This window comes from Trichechus manatus, unplaced genomic scaffold (assembly GCF_000243295.1).
Source record: "Trichechus manatus latirostris isolate Lorelei unplaced genomic scaffold, TriManLat1.0 scaffold00225, whole genome shotgun sequence".
Taxonomy (NCBI): domain Eukaryota; kingdom Metazoa; phylum Chordata; class Mammalia; order Sirenia; family Trichechidae; genus Trichechus; species Trichechus manatus.
The window spans coordinates 3,535,652-3,559,613 of NW_004444161.1; the positions used below are offsets into that span (position 1 = coordinate 3,535,652).

Sequence of the window (23,962 nt, forward strand, 5' to 3'; positions counted from 1 at the left end):
CTTTTCTCAGAGGGAAGGTTCTCAGACTTTCTCCATTGAGTACAATGTTGGTTGTTGGTTTTGCATATATGCCCTTAATTATGTTGAGAAATTTCCCCTCTATTCCTATTTTCCTGAGAGTTTTTATCAGAAAAGTGTGTTGAATTCTATCAAATGCTTTTTCTGCATTGACTGATATGCTCATGTGGTTCTCTTCCTTTGTTTTATTTATGTGGTGGATTACATTGATTGATTTTCTGATGTTGAACTACTCTTGTAATTCTGGTATGAATCCCACTTGATCATGGCATATGATTTTTTTGATATGTTGCTGTAGTCTATTGGCTAATTTGCATCTATGTTCATAAGGGATTTTGTTCTGTAGTTTTCTTTTTTTATGATGTAGTTTTGACTGATTTCAGTATCAGGATTATGATGGCTTCATAGAAGGAGTTTGGTAGTGTTCCGTCTTCTTCTATGTTTTTGAAGAGATTGAGTAGGATTCTTTGAATATTTGGTAGAATTCTTCAGTATAGCCATTTGGTAGTTTTTCAAGGACATCTTCAATCTCTTCTTTTGTGATGGGTGTGTTTAAATTTTCTGCCTCTGTTTATAATTTGAGTAGGTAGTGTGTTTTTAGGAATTTGTCCATTTCCTCTATGTTTTCAAATTTGTTGGAGTATAATTTTTTATAGTAATCAGTTATGATCTTCTTTATCTCTGATGGATCGGTTGTAATGTCACCAATTTCATTTCTTAATTTGGTTATTTGCCTCTTCTGGATTTTTTCTTTTGCCATTCTAACCAGTGGTTTGTCTATTTTGTTGTTTCAAAACACCTACTTCTGGTTTTGTTCTTTCAATTGTTTTTCTATTTTCTAGTTCATTTATTTATGTCCTGATTTTATTATTTTTTTCTGATTTCTTTTGGCTTCTTTTACTATTCCTTTTATATTTGTTCAAGTTATCTATTTAAGTTAGTGATTTTGGGTCTCTCTTCTTTTTTAATATAGACATTTATTGCTATAAATTTCATTCTGAGTACTGCTTTTGCTGCTTCCCAAAGGTTTTAATATGTTGTGTTGTCATTGTCATTTGATGCTAGGAATTTTTAAAATTTCACTTTTGATTTCTTGTGTGATCCAATAATTTTTTAGTAGTGTATTATTTAGATTCCATGTAATTTTTTTTCCTTATTTATCCTGTTGTTCCTTTCTAGTTTCATACTGTTATGGTCCAAGAAGATACTTTGTATGATTTCAATCTTTTTGAATTTGTTGAGAGTTGTTTTGTGACCTAGCATATTGTCTATTCTGAAAAATGATCTGTGTGCCCTGGAGAAGAATGTGTATTGTTCTGATGTTGGGTGGAGTGTTCTCTATATGTCCGTTAGGTTCGATTGGCTTATGGTTTTAAGTTTTCAACATCTTTAGTGATTTTCTTTTTAGATATTCTGTCTATAATCGAAAGTGGTGTGTTGAAATCCCTTACTATTTTTGTGGAGTTGTCTATTTCTCCTTTCATATTAGTCAGAATTTGTTTCATATGTTTTGGTACATTGCTGTTAGGTGCATATATATTTAAAATTGTTATGTCTTCTTGCTGTATTAACCTATTTATTATTATGTAATGTCTTTCTCAATCTCTTGAAACAGATTTTGATTTAAAGTCTATTTTACCTGATATCAGTATGGCCACCCCAGCTCTTTTTTGTTTTCTTGTTGCATAGAATATTTTTCTCCATCCTTTCATTTTCAGTCTGTTTGTGTCATTGTGTCTAAAATGGTTTTCTTGTAGATAGCAAAAGAACATCATGTTTTTCTATCTATTCTTTCATTCTCTGCCTTTTGCATGGGGTGTTTAGACCATTTACATTTAAGGTTATTACTGAAAATAAATTGTCTACCTCACTCATTTTGTTATTTGTTTTTTAAGAGTTTCATATCTTGTTTATCATACTGATTTTTCTGTTTTTGTTTGTATTTATCTGCTTTCTTGTGATGAGCCTTTTTGTTAACTACTTTTCTTCTGAGTTTTTTCATAGTGATTTCTTAGTGGTTACTACATATGTTACATTACATGACAATTACTACAGCATCTAGCATAAAAATAACTGTTAACATACAACCTTAACATAATACATCTATTCTTGATATGCTCGTCCCCTCCCCATTTCTGTTGTTTTGTCTCCACTTACGTCAATATACAACCTTTATTTGATAGGTTCAGTTTGTACTTATTTCTCAATGTTCTTGTCTTTCCATTCAAAGTACTCCTTTGAGCAACACTTGCAAACTAACTTGGTAGTGGCAAATTCCCAGAGCTTCTGTTTGCTTGGGAATGTTTTAACTACCCATCATTTTTTAATGACAAATTTGCTGGGTAAGGCATTCTTGGTTGGCATTTGTTTTGGTTCAGTATCTTATATACGTCATTCCATTGTCTTCTGGCCTCTAGAGTTGCTGGGGAGAAATCTTCATTGATTGTTATGAAAGACCCCAGGAATGTTAAATTGCGTTTTTCTCTTGCTGCTTTCAAAATTCTCTCCTTGTCTTTGATTTTCAAGAATTTTATTAGGATATGTCACGGAGTTATCTTTTTGTCTCTTCTGACTGGAGTTCTGGAAGCTTCCTGTATTTGAGGCTTAATTCTCTGCTCAAGTCTGGGAAATTGTCTCTGATTATCTCTTGGAAAATTGTTTCTATGCCTTTTTGTTGTCATGGGGCTCTGGGATTCCAATAATTCTAATACTAGATTTCTTAATTGAATGTCACATTTCTTTCTTTTCTTTTTTTTGCTTTTCTTTGTTCTTTCCTCTTCTTTCTCTTGAGACTTGACAAGTTCAAGTATTTTGTGTTCTAAATCATATATTCTATCTTATGCTTGGTCAACTCTATTGTTGAGTGTTTCTCTTGCTTTTTCTAATTCAGATGTTTTATTCTTCAGTACCAGTAGTTCTCTCTCTCTTTTTTTATGTGTTAAAATTCCTTGTAGAATCTCTCATTTTGTTCTTCATTTGCTTCCTGAACTCTGCTAGTTTGTTTTCTGTAGGTTTTTTTATTTTTTTAAACATGTAGCACCATAGTTTGAAAATTATCAATTCTTTGCATTATTCTGGCCTCCATTGAAGAGATTTCCTCTTCTTCATGTTTTAATTTTGAGTGTTCCTTCTTTTCTTGTGCTTTTGTGTTTTTTACTAGTTTTTGTTGAACTTGAGCCATTTTGTTGTCTTTTCTTTAATTTTGTATTCTCTTTATTGTGGGAAAATTCAAGAGATCTGTATGCTTGGTGTCTGGGTTTCAAATATACATGCGTGGGAGGTAGAGGTTCTCTGGAAACCTCTGCTGGTGTGCACAATGGAGATCGACTTTACCGTGGCAACTGTGGGTTTTTTTTTTTTAAGTTTTTTCCTCACCTTATCTCTTGCAATGGTGCACTCCCTACCCACACTGGCCCACTGAGTGCAGCCTGCTTTTTGCCTGTCATTCTAGATCATTCCCCCCACCCTGTTGCCCTGGCAGCTCTTCCCTGTCCTAGAGCCTGTTAGTTTCAGGCCTCAGCAAGGTTCAACAGTACCTTCACACAGCAGTAAGCTCTTCCTTCACCCCCTCTTGTTTGTGTAGCCCATGAAATCCATGGCCAGTTTGCACTGCTTTAAAAAAATTTGACTAGAGCTTCCTGAAATAACTCCCTTTCTGTGTTCCCTGCTTGGGATGTTACCCAGTCCCATCCCAAAATGACTGCAATGAGCTCATGCTCTCCATGTTAGCGTGTAGGATCTCTCAGTTTCTGTGCTGACCCTATTCCTCCCCTCTCCTGCTTTTGGACCTACCCTAATTCTCCAATTTCTCACGTGCTGTCTGGAGTTCTCAAATCTCAGTCTGTGCTTCTTTTTATTCGTTGTTCACTATGTTATTTGCTGGGGAAGTAGATGAGGGCACCCATTCACTCACCATCTTGCTCCATCCCCTGCATTAGCCTTCATGATGTAAACGGCATTGGTTACTAGATTATAAGAAGTATAAGAATTAATATGAAATATATTACTTATAAGCAATGTAAATATTTAATATGACAGGCAAGAATGAGAGGCAAGCAGCTGGTAGCAGCCAGTTGACAGTGTGGATAGGGAGTGCACCATTGCAAGAGTTAAGGTGAAGAAAAAACTAAAAAAAAAAAAAAAAACCCACAATTGTCATATATATAGTATTTCAAATATATTTATATATTTGCCATATTACTATTTAAATTATATTTATACAGTTTATGCAATATTTCTAATAGTGAGTATCACTGGACAAATTAAGCTGGTTTAATAATTTGGTTTAAAAAGAGTCAACTTTCCTTTCCTATTTTATCAGCTTATAGAAATAAAGTTAATATATAATATAACATTCTTGTTTTTGCAAATCTTGTGTTTCTTAAGTTCTTTTTTTCTTTATAATCTGAAAAAAATGTATGTGTTATGATTTCCTTCAATTATTTCATTGGTTAGATAATCAAATATCACTTCCTTCATTATTCTAAAATTGTAAAATTGTATGTACAACTAAATTAAATTATGCATGGAAATGTTTTAGAAAAAGATTAATGATTTTAATGCTACAGACTATAAGAGTCAATTATTTCAATCATATTCTCAGAAATTAATCATAAAGATATTTTCCCTAACCTTAGGAAAGGTGGCATACTAAAATAATTATATATCTTGTGTATTCTCTTTATTTTATTGACTCAAATTTCCTCTCTTCAGAACAAGAGGCTGAATGGGTTTTTATTTTTCTAAGTAAAATTATAAAAATATCTCACTTTTATTGACCACTTTCTTTTCTGGAAACTTTTAAATTGCTACTTTGCTTTTGTTAATAATTGCAAGGCTTGTCATTTTATTAAATCTGTTGGTTTTGGTGTCAGGTTTCAAAATAAAAAAATATTAATTGTGAATTCTCTACATGCTTTGTGTAGTTAAGAGGTGACTAAATATTAGCTGATTATTAGTATTTACCAGTGCCACAAAGAAATCTAAACATATTAGAAAATAAAGGGACAAGAGACAAATGATAAAAATTTGGATTCAATTATTTTCTCATAAAACCATACGAAACCATTGCTTAAAATACCTAACTTCACCCAGATTTTTCTCTCCACTTTTCCTATTTTTTTCCTCAACAATCAAACCGACTAAATGCAAATAATTGATTCCTACTGATTACCATATGCAAACTTTTTTCTCTCTTCAATATAGGCCTCCTGGAATATAATCCTTAGTTGCCCAGTACTCCAGGGTTTATCACATTAAAAAGTGTTTTATATATGGACAAATGGTCTTCGTAAACTGTTAAAATACTCCCTCAAGTTGCATACATTTTATTAAGCTTAACATGTGGTAACCTAGTTTTCAGAACTGTGTATGAAGATTTTATTCTGACACAAATTTTGTAGACTAGAATATGTGATACATAATTTCAGTGACTATTTTCCAAATAAATGAAACAACCTGAATTTTAGTGTACTAGCAGACAAAATTCAATGCTTAATATAGTTCTAAATAAAGGAACAGTTCTCAACTATTTACTGGTTAACCAGGACAAAATTTATAGAGTAACTAATACATCTTGTATACCTGAGTAAAGACTTGTATAAAGATGAAATAAAAAAAATAATTAATTACGAAAAGAAAACCACTTTACTTGACTAAAGTTGACCAAGCTGATTATTTAGTCTTATTCTTCTAGTTGGATGAGAATATATAGAAAATTGGATAGGACCAAATTTTTCTCACAATGCAATATTAATATTCTCTTCTGTTTATCTCTCTTCCCCTGCCTAATACGTAAGCAATTAAATATTACTGTATAGGTGTAAAAATAAGCCAAGATTAAAACCGCCATGATTAAATTTGGTTCTTTAGGAACAGATTGCGATCAAATCCGGGGAAAACCTGAGACAGTTCAATGAGGGAAAGTGGTGCAAATCAGTCCTTACTAAAAGAAAGGACTAATGGAAAGACAACTGGCAGACCTCAAACTGACAAACAATATCAGAAAAAAGTCCTCTCTCTCCCACAGGTAAACTCTTAATATGAATAAATACATGAAGATTTTTCTATAGTTAACCCTAGACAACTTTTTAAGGGCAGGTTTCCCAGACTAGTCTGTTTTATAAACATCAGCAAGTGGATTTTCCTTTAAATTTATTCTCACACTTTTTTTTTTTCAATGTCTTTCTTCGTCTAATTTTTTTTTTTTTTTTTTACTTTTCTTGCTGGCAAAAGTTCTCTCTCATAGGTGAATAAGAATAGTGTGCAGATATTAAATGTCTCTAAATTATTATTTCACATTATAAAGAGTGCTACAGATGCTTGTTGATGTGTAGATTCTTTAGAAAATATTTTCAAATGGGGATGGAAATTTTTAAAAACCTTGAAGTACCTCAGGTTGCCCATAATATTGTTCAATGTTGGGCAAATGGTCTAGGACCAGGGCTACAGTGTGAGCCAAAGTACTGAAGCTGTGGGGAGTTTAGTGTAGGGCATGTATAGGACAGAAGAGAGGAAGCTAGTTAGGTTTACTCATATGAAAGAAAGTTCAGTAGATATGGTGGGACCAGAGAGGGAAGAACTGCAAAGACAGTTGCCATGGTCTACAGAACTGGCAGTGTCTTGTTGCTAAGCAGCTGAGTCTAGAACTCAATCAAATGAGGGACAAAGGGGAAAGGATTTCTATTTCCTTTGCCATGTGAGGTCTTGACAAAAATCTTTATTTAATGAGATATATTGTACAAATTATGTCTAGGCTGACAGCTGAAATGGCTATGGAAACTATTAATTCCTCTGTTGGTAAGTCATTCAAGAATTTAATTGTAAAAGAGGAGAAGCAACTAGGATATTAGGATTTTACTCGAAATTTGGAGATATTTGTCTTCAGAGGTTTCATGTAATGAATTTGCTTTCCTCTTGTTGATTTTTGGAACTTTGGAAAATGTTCCTTCTCTTTAGTGCTAGAAAGGACATAATTAACCCAAGACTTTCATGACTAATATAATGATGAGGATAATGTTTAGCCTGAAACAAGTCACCCCCATATATCTGCAACCAGATATAAAAGACTAAGACAAATATCAAATTCTGTAATAAACAAGGATAAAATGAATTCTTGGCTTTACGTTTTAAATGACCATGACTGAAAATCAACAAAAACAAATTAAGAAAGCTAAAAGCAATATAGATTTTCAGTCTAGGATCCTATGTACAGATGAGGAAATTTAGAAATTCAGAAAGGTAAGAAACAATTGTGGGCAACAAAGGATGAAGAATTAAAAGCGTATGAATGTTTGAAATATCTGTTCTTGACTTCACACTTTAGGGTGTGGTGTCTGGTATATCTCATCCCAATTCTTAATGTTTCCCCCTTTTAAGCGTCTCCTAAACATGGTTTGTGATTCGTTTTCCCAGCAGTGCTGGCAGTTTGTTGTAGGAGAGAAAGCAAGTGTAAGGATCAATCCAGTTTGGACTGAGGATTTTGGCCAAGAGTAATTGAACTGATAGAGTCTAGAGTGTGGCTACTGAAGGATGAAAGAAAAACCGATGAATTAATGAAAAGGGGGATAAAGTGAAAGTTCTTTGAGTCCCCCATTAAGAGTGAGGAGTAAGTTTTGATTAAGAATAAAATAGCCATAAACTATTTAAGATGTAAGAAGTTGAATAGTCAAGGACGATAACGGTTAGGGTCATAAGCTGATGGCTGAAGATTAGTGAAGGGGCATTGCAAGGTAAAATGAAGTGGGAATCGTATGGGTTGTCCACAAGCTTGGTCAACACAATTCAGAATGTGGTTAAAAGTATTTGTGGAGAACAACTATGTAAATCAAACACCAATTTCTTTGAGATGTGTGCAGGAATGATTTGAGAGGTTGGTATAAGAGTAAGAAAGAAAGGTAAGTAAGTAGGTTGAAGTAGCTTTAGTAATCCATGCAGAGTGGGACCTAGCCGATCCACATGGCATAAAGAAGTCCTGATAATGGGAAGTTTCCATTCTGCAGGCTTCACATTGCTAAGAATTATGTTTAAATAAAATTAATTACAAAGTGTGTTGCATGAAGAAATGCAAAGAGAAAGTGATTGCTATTGCTTTTTATGAAAGGAAGACTCCAGAACTCACAGAAAAGTGATTCCAGGGGGGAAGAGATCAAGGAACTCAGATCAAGATAAAAGAAGAATTAAGCAGAAATGGGTTAAGGTCAGAAGACAGGTGCTGAATCAGTTATGTTTCATTTTTATATTACCTCCTATGGGAAGTGTTCTTTGATCAATTCAGTGTATTTGGTTCCACCCAGATGACTTCACTTTCCTCTGTTTTTTCAACTAGACCTGCTGTTCTTAATCTGAGTACTTTGATAGTCTCTTTGCTCTAATGATCTGATGAAGACCTTGAATTCTCTCCCTACATAAATAAAAATAGGCACATTATATGTAAAATATTACATTCAATTTTACAGACCCATAAAGTCTTTGTCCTACCCCCTCTGCCCAAATACGCAGAAGACCATTAACTTCTTTAGGCCTGTATCAGTCATCTGTTTCCCAGTGTCTAGCACAGTATCCTGCACATCGTGTGGTTCTATTAATTCTGTACTGAAGGAAGAAAGCAAAAATGAGTATTAAGTGCCAGGCACTGAGCTAATAGCAGATTTCTCATCTTCACAAATGTAAGAAAAATATATCTGATGATTCCTTAAAATTGTTGGGGACTTTAATGCCTTTTTCTCAATAAGACAACCCCACTTTCCTCAAGGAGCTTAGGCAGCTCCAATGGTTTACCATCAACTGCTAACCAAAACGTTGGCTGTTCAAATACCCCTAGGGGCTTGGCAGAAGAATGGCTAGCTCTCTGCTTCCATAAGATTGCAACTAAGAAAATCCTGTGGAGCAGTTATACTCTGTAACACACACAGTCTCCTTTGAGTCAGGGGATGACTGGATAGCAACTCAAAACAACCACCTTCCCTAAAGCTTTTTCTGTCCTCTTAAGATCTGTGATTTCATTTTCACTTCTGAAAGCACTTCCTTTTGTCCTGGGTCCTCCTGTCTCTGACTATTACTACCCTAACTAGTTTGTTTTCCTTTCCATTTATATGGCCAGAGGTTTTGAAAAATGCTTCTTTTCTTAGCTATAAAGTGTAAACACTTTTGGAGTAACATCCATGTACCACACCAAAGTATTCCCCTCTCAATTCTTCCATTGTTTATTGTTTATTGCACTAAGCCAGATTTCACAGAAGATACTAATATTTGGGAAAAGCATAATCAATCCTCTTGATACTTGAAGTTTGACAGGACAAGATAAAGAGAGAGCACAGGGAGGAGAAATGACTAGGAAATACATTATATAGTACACCTAAGCACCATGAGAAATGAGTAGTATATGAGAGTGTTTTTGATATGTCTCCTGAGTAATGTGACCAAATGATTTGTTATTTGAAATTGAAGGGAAGAACTATTAATATTTTTGACAAGTCAATATGTATACCGTATTTTTATGCAAATAATGTGCACCTTCTACATTTGTTTGCCAATCACTACTTTCTTCCCCCCTCCCCTGTGAGGTATTTTCATAAGTTCTGCTATGCTAATTTTTTTACACTTTGCTGTAAACAAAAATTAGCATAGCAGACTTACAAAAATACCTCACAGGAGAAGAGAGCAGTTGGCAAACAAATGTAGAAGGTGGGTGTTATTTGCATAAAAGTATAGTAAATCAAGATTGCCTCAGGAAATGAAGAAGTATGTTTACTTTTACCTTGCGATCATTTGGTTTTAAATATTTTTTTTTTGCAAGATGTTCACACATATTCATATATTTAGAGGATAGTATTATGAATCCAAGGAGCCCTGGTGGCACAGTGGTTGGCAGTTCAAACCCACTAGCTTCTATGCGTGAGAAAAATGTGTCAGTGTACACATGAGAAAGATGTGTCAGTTGGAAGCCCTGTGGAGCAGTTCTACTCTGTCATATAGTGTTGCTATAAGTTAGAATCGACTCTACACCAATGAATATTATGAGTCCATATACACTCATTATCTGTGTTCAGTAATTAAATGATCATCTGACAACCAATTGCATTCTTTGTTCAACACCAGTCTTGCTCTGCTTTACCAATATTGATGAACAAATACAAGACAATGTATTAACTCACATCTTGAGCCAAACACTAATCCCTTTTATGCTAGAACTTTCTCTTTCTCTCTCACACTGCCCTTCTCATAAACAGCTCTGTATCTACCTTTCTTATGTTTACTTTTAGTGATACTGCTGTGATGGTTCAACTCTGCCAGGAGAAATATCTTTAAAGGTCACCAGCTCAGAGGGACAAGCCCGATCAGCATAGCCTCTTGCCCTGCCTTCTTCTACTCTCATCAACGGCTCCATAATAGTGGCTCCATAATGGCTGGTGGTGGGGCCCTGGTGCATATGAGGATCAATCTCCGGCTGCTATGGCCTGGGGTGTTTTTGGTCCTTTCTGGATTGTCTCAAGTTGGGCATTCCCAGTATCACAGCCCCCCAGAAGTGGTGATTCCCTTGAGGTTAACTGGAACTGACAGAAGTATGAAGGCTCCAGGTTGGATCTCCTACAACCTGAACTTTGGGGGCCAGAGACACATCGTGCACATAAAGGCCAAGAAGCTGTTAGTGTCCAGGCAATTGTCTGTGTTCACCTACACAGACCAGGGTGCTCTCCTTGAAGACCATCCTTTTGTCCAGACTAACTGCTATTATGATGGCTATGTGGAGGGGGACTCGGGATCTCTGGTTTCCTTCAGTAGTTGTTTTGGGGGCTTTCAAGGACTACTACAAACAAAAGACATTACTTATGAAATCAAGCCCAAAAGATTCTCTCACGCATTAGAACACCTGGTATATAAAGTGGACAGTGAGGAGGCACAATCTCAACCCCTGCAATGTGGCTTAACAGAAGAGGAAATTGCAAGACAGTTAAAGCTTCAAGAGAGTGAAAATTCCACTCTGACGCAAAGCACCAACCATGTCTGGTGGACCCGCAAGTGGTTTATTGAGCTGGCAGTGGTGGCAGACTATAATCTATTCCTTCATTGCAACCGTAATATCTCAAAAGTGCAGGAGACTGTTTTCGATATTATCCATAAAGTTGATTCAATTTATAGCCCATTGAATGTTGAAATCACTTTATTAGCACTTGAAATTTGGAATGTAGAAAACCCATTTCCACTTAATAGCTCATCTAAGATGCTAGATGATTTTTGCAATTGGAAGAAAATTAGCTTTAATTCTCGTGTGCACCATGATGTTGCAAATCTTTTCACAAGGAAGAGACTTGGTTTTGCTGTTGGCTATTCTTTTGTTGATGGAACATGTAGACTCTCATATAATTGTGAAGTTTCAAGTTTCACAAGTGATGATTTGAACTTTTTTGCATTTGTTGTGGCACATGAAATTGGTCACTCTTTGGGTTTAGCGACAGATACTACATGGTGTACATGTGGGAGAAAAAGATGTATAATGTCTGCAACAGGAATAAGTACAACTAAATTCAGTAATTGCAGTTATGCTGATTTGGGGAGAGTGATTACAAAAAAGACATGTTTGCTCAATGTACCAAATCCAGGGGACAACTTCATCTGGAAACGCTGTGGGAATGGAGTAGTTGAAGAAGGAGAGCAATGTGATTGTGGATCCTCAGATAATTGTACAAAAGATCCCTGTTGTCAGTCAAACTGCACTCTGAGTCCTGGGGCTGATTGTGCTTTTGGGCTTTGTTGCAAAGACTGCAAGTTCATGCCAGCAGGAAAAGTGTGTAGGCAACAGGCCAATGAATGTGATCTTCCAGAGTGGTGCAATGGAACAACCCATCAGTGCCCAGAAGACGTATATGTGCAGGACGGGATCCCATGCACAGGAGGGGGCTACTGCTATGAAAAGAGATGTAATAACCGTGATGAACAGTGTCGGCAGATTTTTGGGAAAGAGGCAAAGAGTGCAAGGAAGATATGCTATGAAGAAATGAACACCCGCGGTGATCGATTTGGTCACTGTGGTACGAGTGTCTCTACATATGTAAAATGTAATATCTCTGATATCCTGTGTGGGAGAGTTCAGTGTGAGCATGTGAGAGTAATTCCTCTTCTGAGAGAGCATTCTACTGTACAGGTGATGCACCTCGATGGTGTCACCTGCTGGGGCACAGACTATCATTTTGGGATGACCATACCAGATATCGGTGAAGTGAAAGATGGCACAGAGTGTGGACCAAATCGTATCTGCATCCGCAGGAAGTGTGTAAGTATGTCTAGCCTCAAAAGTTATTGTTCACCTAATACGTGCAGAGAGAGGGGAGTCTGCAACAACAAAGGTCATTGCCACTGCAGTTATGACTGGGCTCCACCACACTGCCTGATCAAAGGTCGGGGAGGGAGTCTTGACAGTGGCCCACCCACTGACAGATCAGAGCAAAAAAAGGAGAACATAGCAAGTTTCCTGTCACTATTTGTGCTGCTCCATGTCTTTGTTTTATGGTTCTGTTTGTTAATTGTTCTTTATAAGAAGTACAAACACAAAAAAAAGAAGAACCAACTTCAGTCTGAATCTAAGAAAGAAGAACCACCATTTTCAATTTCAGAAAATAAAGATGAGCCAGCATTTACAAGTCCAGAAAATAAACCCAATTCCTAACTAAACTTCTTGTGTGTTAAGTCAAAGTCTCCTGTCGGTAGAAATGTTAGTGCATGTGTCAGAGACCATGGACAGAAAATCCGAGAGACCTATTCTATTTCAAGATCGGAAGCATTAGCCATTAAACAAAGGTCCTAGCTATTCCTAACTACTCTTCATCATTTTGATCACTCTTAAGTTATTTTTTTATGGAATTAGTCACTTTGTGTTTCCTGAGCAGAGCCACAGCTCACGGATGGTGTTATGTTTTAAGCTGTTATCTGTCAAATCCAAACCTCCTTCCACTTTTGAATACATTATCACACCGGAAATGGGATGTTAAAATCATATTTCTCCTTTGCCAGCCCTTTTCCCTGTTAGTTTGTGTCAACAGAGGGTACAATAGACTGGAAAGCTGGGGGTACTCTTTGATTCCTATTTTTCTCAGTGTTACCTCAGTAACAGTGTTGGTAGCAACATTATCTTTCAGTTGGCAAGTTATTGCTATAACTACATTAGTAACTCCCAGAAGTAACAGTGTTGTCAGCGTCAGAGATGCAAGCGCAGCTGGCCAGTGACTAAATCTCAGTATTCTCAGGCCAGACTCTTGAACCCTCCATATGTCCCTGAGGTTCCGGTACTAGGTTGGCTGCACCCTCACCTCAGAGGTCAGAGTCCTACTTCCAGCTTGTAGGTTTGAATAACCCTAACCTCTTCACTTTGATCTCCAGGCTTAGAAGCGAGAGTTACCTCTTGTTAATAAATCATGCTTATCTTGATATTCTACATTTATTTCCTTTCTTCAACAGCTATATCCCCATATCCTTACATTTCACCCCCTCTCTAAAATCACTGGTGGTGTTCTCTTTCCCTAACTGAACTCTGATTGATACAGTACTTATCCTGATATAGTGGAGAATACCCAAGTCCAGCATCAGAAGGTTTTCTCACTGCTTTACTTTATACCTCCGTAGGGAAATGACTTAAACTTAGAATTTCTTCAAAATCTGAAAAGGAAAGATGATAACATTTGTTATTCTAATACTTGATACCCTTGTTTACAAAAGAATATTAAAAAGATCATTTCAATTCTACGTGGAATGCAATGTCTTGGTAGATCAATGATTCTGATAAAAAAAAAAAAAAAACCCAGAGAATACCAGTTACATTTTTAAAACCACATTTTAAGGGCATCAGAGAGCATGGATAATGAGGACAAATGAACTGAAATTCAGCAGTGGGAAACCATTCTGAATGAAGTCGAACATTACCAGCCATTTTTGTCCTTTAGAGTTCTTGCTAATTCTGGATATGAATTGAGGATAATCTGTGGTCCAGTTTGAGGGTTTCTACTGAAGGAAAGAGAATCCATCAATGTTCTCAGTTTCTATGCAAGACTAGATTGATAAATTAGAACTTTAAGGGCCTTAAATTCACAATCATTTTTCCTCAAGTCATATTTGGTTAACTTGAGAACTTGTGGGATGCTGGTAAGCTAGTCTGGAATTTCTAAGAGTCATAATTTCCTAAAAGCATGTTATACTTTGGAAACAAAGATGGAGTAAAAGGAGCTTTGTCTCCAGCACATGTACTAAATCCAAAAAAAAAAAAAAAAAAACCATTGCCGTCCAATGGATTCCAATTCAAAGCAACCCTGTAGGACAGAGTAGAACTGCCCCTTAGAGTTTCCAAGGAGTGACTGGTAGATTTGAACTGCCGACCTTTCGTACAGAAGCCAAACACTTAACCACTGCACCACCAGGGCCGCACTGGCTCCCCATTAAGACTCTTACCTGATTTTGAATTTCTATGTAGCAGGAGGCTGGAGAGTAGAGTGTGAATGTCTGAGTGATGTGGATTAATCCCCCATAATCTCTCAGAGGTGAGGAAAAAGATTCATATAGACTCTTAATTGAAATTCCAGCAGGCCCGAGCTTGAGCAACATAGGCATAGGATAATTAGTCCAAGTTTTACTAGAGACACATTCACTTTGGACCTAGCTCAATCCATGTTTGTATTGAGGTAATCAGCATCTCAGCATATCTTCATAAAAGAGAAAAGACGAAAAACTCAATAGTGGAGTCACCTGGAGCTTCTATAGTTGTTTAAAACACATGACCAGCAAAAAACCAAAAATGACTAGAAATGCTAAGATTTAAGAAATATGTTCTATTTTTAAGAGAAGAATAAGAAAAAAGAAAGAGGTTGGGAAGGAGAAAATAGAAATTGAGTAGTGTCAGAGATGATCCAAAGAGTGGGCAAAGATTACATTAAAAAATGACTATGACTAATACCTTTTAAAATAAATGAAAAAATGTACAAAATATAAGAAATAAAATAGAATATTATCAGTAATTAAGAATGTGTGCAATAGTATCAAATCGATATTTTAGAACTAAAAAATACAATATATGATATTAAGAAGTCAGTGAGCAGATTGAACCAGTAGATTGGGCAAAGTAGAAAAGAGAATGATTTAACTCCAAGACTGGTCAGTAAGCAAATCCCACATTGAAGAAGACAGGAAAAAAAAACAATAAATTAGAAGACAAGAGATATATGGAATATATCAAAACTCTAACATTCTTAATAGCAGAGTCCCAAAGAGGGGAAAAAAGAGAATTGAGTAGAAGTGATGGGCAAGAATGTATTAAATGAGAGGAAAAATATCAACTTGCTTCTTCACAGTGGGTTACACATATCTCAAGCACCATTAATGTTTTTATTTTTCCTTTCTCTCGGTTCTTCAGATGTGTGTGCTCTGTCAATCTGTATTCAATTTTGCCGATCCTTTCTTCTGACTGCCCAAACCTTCTGCTTATCCCCTCTACTAAAATTTCATTTATGTTATTATAATTTCACTTCCATAATTTCCATTTGAATCTTTTTTTATAATTTCTATCTATCTTTGATATTCATAGTAGCTTTTATTCACTCAATATTTGGACAGAAGTTGTGTATGCTTAATCACCTTGGGATTAATCTCTATGCAGAAGGATCTGTTTGTGACCTGAGAATGCTTCCAGTCAGCTATATTCTGTCATCTGATTGCTACTCTACCCAGTGGGTGCATCCTAGCACAAGTGTACACCCTTCTAGACCTCCTGCGTGAGTGTTTTAGTTTCCAAAGACTCCTGAAAAAGTGTACCACAAACTGAATAACTTACAAGAACAGAAATTTATTATCTCACCATCTGGAGGCTAGAAGTGTAAATCTATGTGTTGTTCAGTCCATACTCTTTCCAATGGCTTAGGAGAATGCCCTTCTTGTCACCTCCTGCTTCTACTATCCCCTGGTGTTTCTTAACATTACTTGGCTTTTAGATGCACTTTTTCATGAACATTTTCCCCCTATGTGTGTCTCTGTGTCTGTTCTCCTTTCTTATAAGACACCATTCAGGTAGGATTAGGACCCTTGCTACATCTCATGGTAACTTAACTGGCAATGTCTTCAAAGATCCTGTTTCCAAACAAGGTCACATTCACAGATAATAAGGTTTAGGACTTCAAAATATCTTTTTCCAGGACACAATTCAATCCATAATAATCAGTAGGATCCTAGGAGGCGTCTTCTTGACTGTATCTTCTTGACTGTCTCTTTCCCTGGTTCTCTCTGTTGAATATGTGGCTTATCCTCCGTTTGGCCTGTTGTTACCAGGTACAGGGAGTTACCATGCCCCTCTAATTACTTCCTACCAAAATTTCCACTGTTTTCAACAATGTCCTTATTCTGAGTGCAAAATAAAATTAGCTTCTTCAGACAGAGAGCCCTTAGGTTTGGTTCTCTCCCTGGGAAGAACATTTTCACCACTACAAACGAGCTGGAAGTCGGGAGAACAGTCTACTACTTTCTGAGTGGCATCTCTACTGTACAGTGGACCTGAGAGAGGAATGGTAAAATGTGGTCATCTTCCTTCCCTCTCCTGTTTGAAACTTCTGTCCTAAAAGGAAATTTCGGCACTCTGTATTCTAGGCCTGTTGTACTTGGGGCAAGCCCTCTCCCCCTATGAAGGGGAAGTAGGTGATTAAGCTGGGTCTTACCTACACACAATAGATTTTCTACAACATAAACCTGGGGAAAGACGATTTGAGTGCCCTGCCCTTGCTTGGGGGAAACCATAGTGTTAGATCTGGAGGTTGGACTTGAGGGAGCACATGTTGTCTTGGTCATATCTGTCCAGAACAGATGTTACTTAACACAGATTCTGGGAGTCTGGGGGTGTTGGAGCAGGTGGTAGCACCAATGCCTCAGATTCTCCTTGCTCTTAGCAAGACTTAGATCTTTTTTAATAAATCTTTCTCCATGTGTTCTGTGCCTTAAGTTCAATTTCCAGAGACATGAAATGGTTGTTTTTCATTTTTGTTTTTCTTGTTTTGTTTGCTTTTAAAAAGGTAAACCAGTTAAATCATATTATTATTTAGAACAGTCATACATTGGTAGTGGGTGAATAAATTAATAAAAACATATTGAAAAACTGCTTGGAAGTAGCTAATAAGCCCAAGCATATGCAAACACTCTGAGTAATTCCACTCTGTTATCAGTCCAATAAAACTGTCTCCATATTTTTACTGAATGGCATTTAATGTAATGTCCATAGAAAAACCAATTACAATAGTCAATAACTGGAAACTACGACGTGTCCTTCAATAGTACACTGAATAAGTAGCAAGTGGTATAATCACATGCTGCAATACTACGCAAGGGTGAAAGAGAAGGGTCTACATTTACATGTAATGATACGGATAAATTTTACAAACAAAATATTGAGTGAATTAAACCACCCACAAAGAGTACATATTATATGATTCCATTTATATGAAGCAAAAACAGGGGAAACTAATCTATTCTGTTCAAAATCAAAATAAGGCTAGAAAAAAAGGAGAGAGCATAAAGTATTTACAGTTTCATACAAACTTAAAAAAATTATATAGAACACTGAAAGGCTTCGATAGTGTAAAAATATAAGTTTCACCAACAACACCTTCCGAAACCTTTTCTAGGTGCTTCCAGGCTAAACTTGGTGTCTCTAACCCCTTGCCTTATTTTGATTTAGTAACAAGCAAAGCCATCTGACTTGTCTTCTGATGTATATGGTTTCAATAACAAAATAGATGTTTTATCAGAGTAAATGGGGATTTTTGTCTGTTTTATTCCACATTATTTTTTAAAATATTAAAATGAGAGGTTTAATAAACACAATTGAAAAGCTAATAAATGGTGAAAATTAGGAAATTGCTTCATTTACAAAATGAAAGTACATCTAATTATAGACATATAATGGCAATAGTGTTAAAGAGTGCAGAGCAGGGAGCCTGGATATTAAACATAAAAAGCTTCTTTCATGTAGCAGACACTCACCATTAATTAATACTAACAATATTTCAGAGGGAAAAAAAAACAGATTTACTTGGAAGACGAATTTGGTATAAATTCTAATATCTATCCATAGGGATTTCTAAATTATTTTTGTTTTATTTTAAATAAAGCTAATTAATTATTGTGTCTCTAGCAATAATAAATGATGTTTTCCTGTAAATTAAACATAATTAAGAGAGTCCATTGTTTGTGCCATCAATAGCAAGGATAACATTCAGATGGCTTGTTAACATAGTTGTATAATGGATATTTTGTCTGAAAAAAAAAAAGAAGAGGGAGATATATTATTTGGAATAATTATAATGAAGCATGTGATTGTTAAGAAAAATTTGAAATGAGAATTCGATAATCTCAGTTTGTGACTTATGAAGATATTACCTCAAATCAAAGTTCCTAACTAATATTTTGGACTAAACTTTTCCTTGCTTAGTTTTAGTTATTAAATTAAAGAAACAATAGCTGTTAATTTTCATTTTACTTTTTGACATGTAGACGCAGTGTCTGTAAAGTTGGTGCATATATATTTTTTAATAACTTGTTTTATTTTTGTTGTTGTTGAAAATATACACAGCAGAACACACAGCAATTCAACAATTTCTACACATCAAATTCAGTGACATTTGTTACATTCTTCAAGTTCTGCAACCATTCTCACCCTCCTTTTCCAAGTTGTTCCTCCCATTTATATAAACTCCCTGCCCCCATATTTCAATCTAACCTTTCGCGTTGCTGTTGTCAGTTTGATCCAGTATAGATAGTTCTTTAAAAAATACAATGCTCAAAGCAAACTATTTTCTTAATGGTGAAAGTGTGATATATGATTTACTGTCTCCATTAATAAATTTTCTTTTCACATTATTAATTTTGTGACTCTGTACTTGCTCTAGAATTCTATATCAAGTATAATAGTTTTATTTTCAAAGAAATATATGAACATGAAATTCTTAGGAAAAATTGATGCATTTATATTATGCTAAAATCCATATTTTGCAAGTTATGAGAATACTTTTAGAAGTAGTTTAATGTGTAAATCATGTAACCTCCACCACAAAAAAATTATATTCAGTGGGTATATCTAATAATAAAATAATAATAAGGAATAATAAGGCTTAGATTAGAACACAGGGTTATATTAGATAATAATCAGGGCTGAATATTAATAAGTAAGGACAACCAAGAAATTAGAAATAAATCACTGAAAATAAAGATGGAGAAAAAAAGAATTAAGGTAAGATTAAGAATTAATGACTTCAATCATATACAAAATTTTGAAGAGATTGATTAAGGAAAAGTAAAGACAAAGATAGAAATATATAAGGCAAAAAAATGAAGACAAAACAATACATCCAAGACAGACTAATAAAATATTTAGAGAATAAAATGACAACTTAATATGAACAAATATAAACATGTAAACAAAACTTTCTTGAAAATATAGCAGTCTCTAAAACAAATGTAAGAGACTGTATTGGATCACCAGTTTAAAATCTACCCACAGGGGAAGAGTAATCCGAGGAGGATTTACAGGACAATTATCAAATATTCAAGGATCAAAAAATCCTAATAATATGCATATACTTCTAGAAAACATACAGTAAGAGATATTCTATAATTTGTTTTATAAAACCACCATAACCTTAATTTTTAAAAATCTGATAAGGAGTGTATGAAAATAGAAAATTAAAGACACAGTGAATTTCTCAACATGTACAGTATTACACACATACAAAATAAGTACATATATATGGACTATATATTATATATAAAATACTTATGCTATAAATGTCTATATAAAATGTATGCTATACATGTTTTATTTGGAAACCCTGGTGGCGTAGTGATTAAGCGCTACGGCTGCTAAGCAAAAGGATGGAAGTTCGAAACCAGCAGGCTTTCCTTGGAAAAATCTATGGGGCAGTTCTACTCTGTCCTATAGGGTCGCTCTGAGTCGGAATCGACTCGACAGCAGCAGGTTTGGTTTGGTTTTTGGTCTGTTTGATTTACATTTATATATGTAACATAGAACATATACCAGTGATATCTCAAGGTTGCCAGTTTTTTCTCCTAACGCAGTCAAGAGTGTAAAAATTACACAACATGAAATCATGGTCTGACTTCATATGGATATGCTAGAGTAAACACATAGATTTTGTTTTCATGTATGTATTTATTTGTTTGTCTATTTATTTAAAAACTTTTTCTTTTAAAATTATTTTAAATATTGCAAGCATACCTGAGAGTTGACATAAACCAAATCTCAAACCTACTTTCCCTTACTGTTAAATCTTACGTTCCGATGGTACATTTGTCTCAAGTATCGAGACACTTTTTAAGATTTATTTAGCTATTACCTAACATTATATATATATACATATATGTATATATATATATGGAACTCTGGTGGCGCAGTGGTTAAGAGTTTGGCTGCTAACCAAAAGGTCGAAAGTTCAAATCTACCAGCCGCTCCTTGGAAACCCTATGGGGCAATTCTACTCAGTCCTACAGGGTCACTATGAGTCAGAATGGACTCGATGACAACGAGTTTGATTACACACACACACACACTCGCACACACACACACACATATATATGTATATACGTATATCGAATGTACTATGGACTGCCAGAAAAATGAACAAATCTGTCTTGGAGGAAGTACAGCCAGAATGCTTATTAGAAGTGAGTATGGCGAGACTTGGTCTCACATACTTTAGACAAGTTATTAGGAGGGACCAGTCCCTAGACAAGAACATCATGCATGGTAGAGGGTCAGCAAAAAAGATGAAGAATCTCAACGAGATGGATTGACACAGTGGCTGCAGCAATGGGCTCAAGCATAGCAACCACTGTGAGGATGGCGCAGGAACTGGCAGTGTTTTGTTCTGTTGTATGTAGGGTCGCTATGAATCAGAACCAACTTGACAGCACCTAACAACTAACAAACATAAATCTTACTAAGATTTTTTTTTTCTTTTTTGATTCAGTTCAACGTATTTTCTAATTTCCCTTGTAATTTTTCTTTGATCCATAGGTTATTTGGAAGTGTGTGGTATATTTCCAAATATTTGAGGATTTTCCTGGTCTGTTTCTGTGGGTGAATTCTAATTTAATTCCATCGTGGTTGGAAAAACAGCTTGTATAATTCAATTTTTTTCAAATTACTTTGACTTTGTTTTATAGTTTAGCATATTGCTTATGCTGGAGGATGTTTGATGCATACTTGAAAAGAATGTGTGTTCTGCAATAATAGGATGAGGTGTCCTACATATTTCAATTACAATGAATTTACCGATGGTTTTGTTTAAGATTTCTATATTCTTGATGAATTTCTGTCTAAATGTTCTATCAATTATTGGCAATAAGGTATTTAATTATCCAACTTTCTTGTTGAATTATCTATTTATTCATTCAATTTTGTCAGTCTGCTTCACCTATTTTGATGTTACATTGCTAGTTGTCTATTCAATTATAATTCTAATAATTTTCTTATATATTGTCTCTGGTATCATTGTGAAATATAGTTTTGTCTCTAATAATATTTGTTATCTTAAAATCTATTTTCCTGATAATATAGCCATTTCAGCTTCCTTATGCTTTGTATATCTGTTTTACATTCTACTACTTTCATACTATTTTTTTATTTTAATATATGGTATATCTCTTGTAGACACCATATAGTTGGATCACGGTTTTTTTTAATCTATCTGACAATGACTACATTTTTATTAGGATATTGAGACCATTCATATTTAATGTCTTTTTTTTAAGGTTGCATCTATGTTTCACATTTTGCTATTTGTTTTCTGTAAGTCTCTTGTACATTTTGTTCTCTCTTACTCCCTAAATACCATATTTTGTGTTCACTAATTTTTTACTAGGTTACCATTTATATACATTTCTTGATTTTTTAACTTTATTTTTGAGTTATTTTATTAATGGTTTCTTCAGGGATTGTAATATACATCTTAATTTATCACAATCTACTTCATATTAATAGCAATTTAATTCTGATAACTATATATAATTTCCTATACGTAAGTTCCATTCTCCCATTCCCCCTATGAAATTTTTAATTTTATATGTTTTGTGTATAAGATATAAACACAACTATTTGGTGTTATAGTTATTGCTTTATGCAATATATGTCTTTTAAAGAAATTAAGAGAAGTAAGGTATATTTAAAACATAGACGTGCTAGCAATAAATTATCTTAAAGTTTGTCTGTCTAAATTGTCTTTATTTCAACTTCATTTTTGAAAAATCTTTGCTACGTATGTAAATATTAGTTGACAAAAATTTTTTGTTTCATCAACTTGAATGTGTCATTTTACTGTCTTGTGGTCTCTACTTTTTAATGAGAATTATATTGTGCTTCCCTGAACATGATAGATTGCTTTTCTCTTGACATTTTTAAAATGTCTTCTTTGTTATTGGTGTTAATCAGTTTGACTAAGATATTTGCAGGTTAGAGTCTTTTTAGAATGTTCCTATTTTTTGTTAGCTTTGTTTTTATTTGGTATTATTATTATTATTTAACCAAACGTAGGGTGTTTGCAGCCAGAATTTCTTCAAATGTTTTCCTGTGCTTCATCTTCCTCCTCTTTCTGGGACCTCTATTACATACAATGAGATCATCAAACACAAAGAGACAGATAATTAAAGGACTACATTCTGAAAAGCTAGGTTATTTTGGGTGGAGAGCCACTGAGAGAAACAGAGACCAGCTTTAGTGTAGTTTGTCCACTATGGAAAAGGAAAGAGACTAGAAGGACTCTTACATTTACCTCAAGGGTAAATTAACAATACACGTCTCTATGATTGGTGTTCTGCACACTAGAATCCCAGAGCAGGTTCTGGAATCAGAGAAGCTAAAAAGCTTCTAGATAAATACAAATAATTCTGAAACCAGAAAATATAATGCTAAGTTGTAAATAAAATATTGCGTTGTTCTCAAATATTAGTGATAATTGGAAAACCCAATTCAGGTTCTAGAAACTGGTGTGACTGACTGTTTTAAAATTGACTCTGTTTTTCTTTCCTGTGAAATTAACTAGCTGTTTTGTCCTTATGTAAATGTAAAAATAGTTCCTTACTTTGAAAAGTCCAAATCTTCACCTGTAAAGTTTCAAATAAAATATATTACACTAGAAATAGAAGAGACAGAGTGGTAATTCTCTTCTCCACTTGGTAGTATGTGGCTTCCAATTCACACTATTCTAAGAACAAAGGGAAGAACAGAATTTCTCATGCTGTGTTTTTTTTTAATGTTCTCTAGCTAGTTTATTTTTTCTTTTTTTTCCCCACATCTTTAGTGTAACTCTCTAATTGCCACATCCAGGATCTGAGCACCTGCTATTTCTCTTTGAGTTTATCATTACCTTTTGCATTAACTCAGTCTTTTATAGTAATCATTTATAATCTATTAAGTAAAATTGTGGAGAATTCAAAGCAAAATAACCATAATTAAGCATCAGCCTTTGCCTGCCATTTTATACGATGTTGAGGATATTAGGTGGACTCCAACACACTAAGTTTGTTGTTCATTATGGGGTGATAATTTAGTCTAGATAGTTTGTTCTGGAAGTTCAGAATTTTGTGACTGTTTATTGTTTGACAGTTCACTGTCATTTCTATTTATTGTGATAAATATATAGTGTTAAGAAGATTTTGGGTATTGGTTCTGATCCTGAGGGTAATACAGTACATCCTGCAGCAAGTCGTGGCACAGTGGTTAAAAGCTCGACTGTTAACCAAAATGTCGGCAGTTCAAATACACCAGCAGCTCCTTGGAAACCCTGTGGGGCAGTTTTACTCTGTCTTATAGGGTCGCTGTGAGTTGGAATCAACTCTATGGCAATGGATTTCGGTTTTGGTTTAAGGCAAATTGTAGAGTCTGTCACTGAAGAAGAATTTGGGGGAACAA

The 23,962-nt window shown here is 34.9% G+C and overlaps 1 protein-coding gene across 1 annotated transcript; it reads left to right on the forward strand.

Moving 5' to 3' along the window:
- The first annotated feature begins 10,444 nt into the window (after nt 1–10,444).
- LOC101342714 (disintegrin and metalloproteinase domain-containing protein 21-like) lies at nt 10,445–12,682 on the forward strand. The gene has a single exon (XM_004388964.2). The coding sequence runs from the start codon at nt 10,448–10,450 to the stop codon at nt 12,680–12,682; it is 2,235 nt and encodes a 744-aa protein (XP_004389021.1). The 5' UTR covers nt 10,445–10,447.
- Nucleotides 12,683–23,962: the final 11,280 nt, after the last annotated feature.

Excerpts from the sequence above, each read along its gene's own strand:
- LOC101342714 (XM_004388964.2), top strand. The coding sequence starts at position 10,448 with ATGAGGATCAATCTCCGGCTGCTATGGCCTGGGGTGTTTTTGGTCCTT.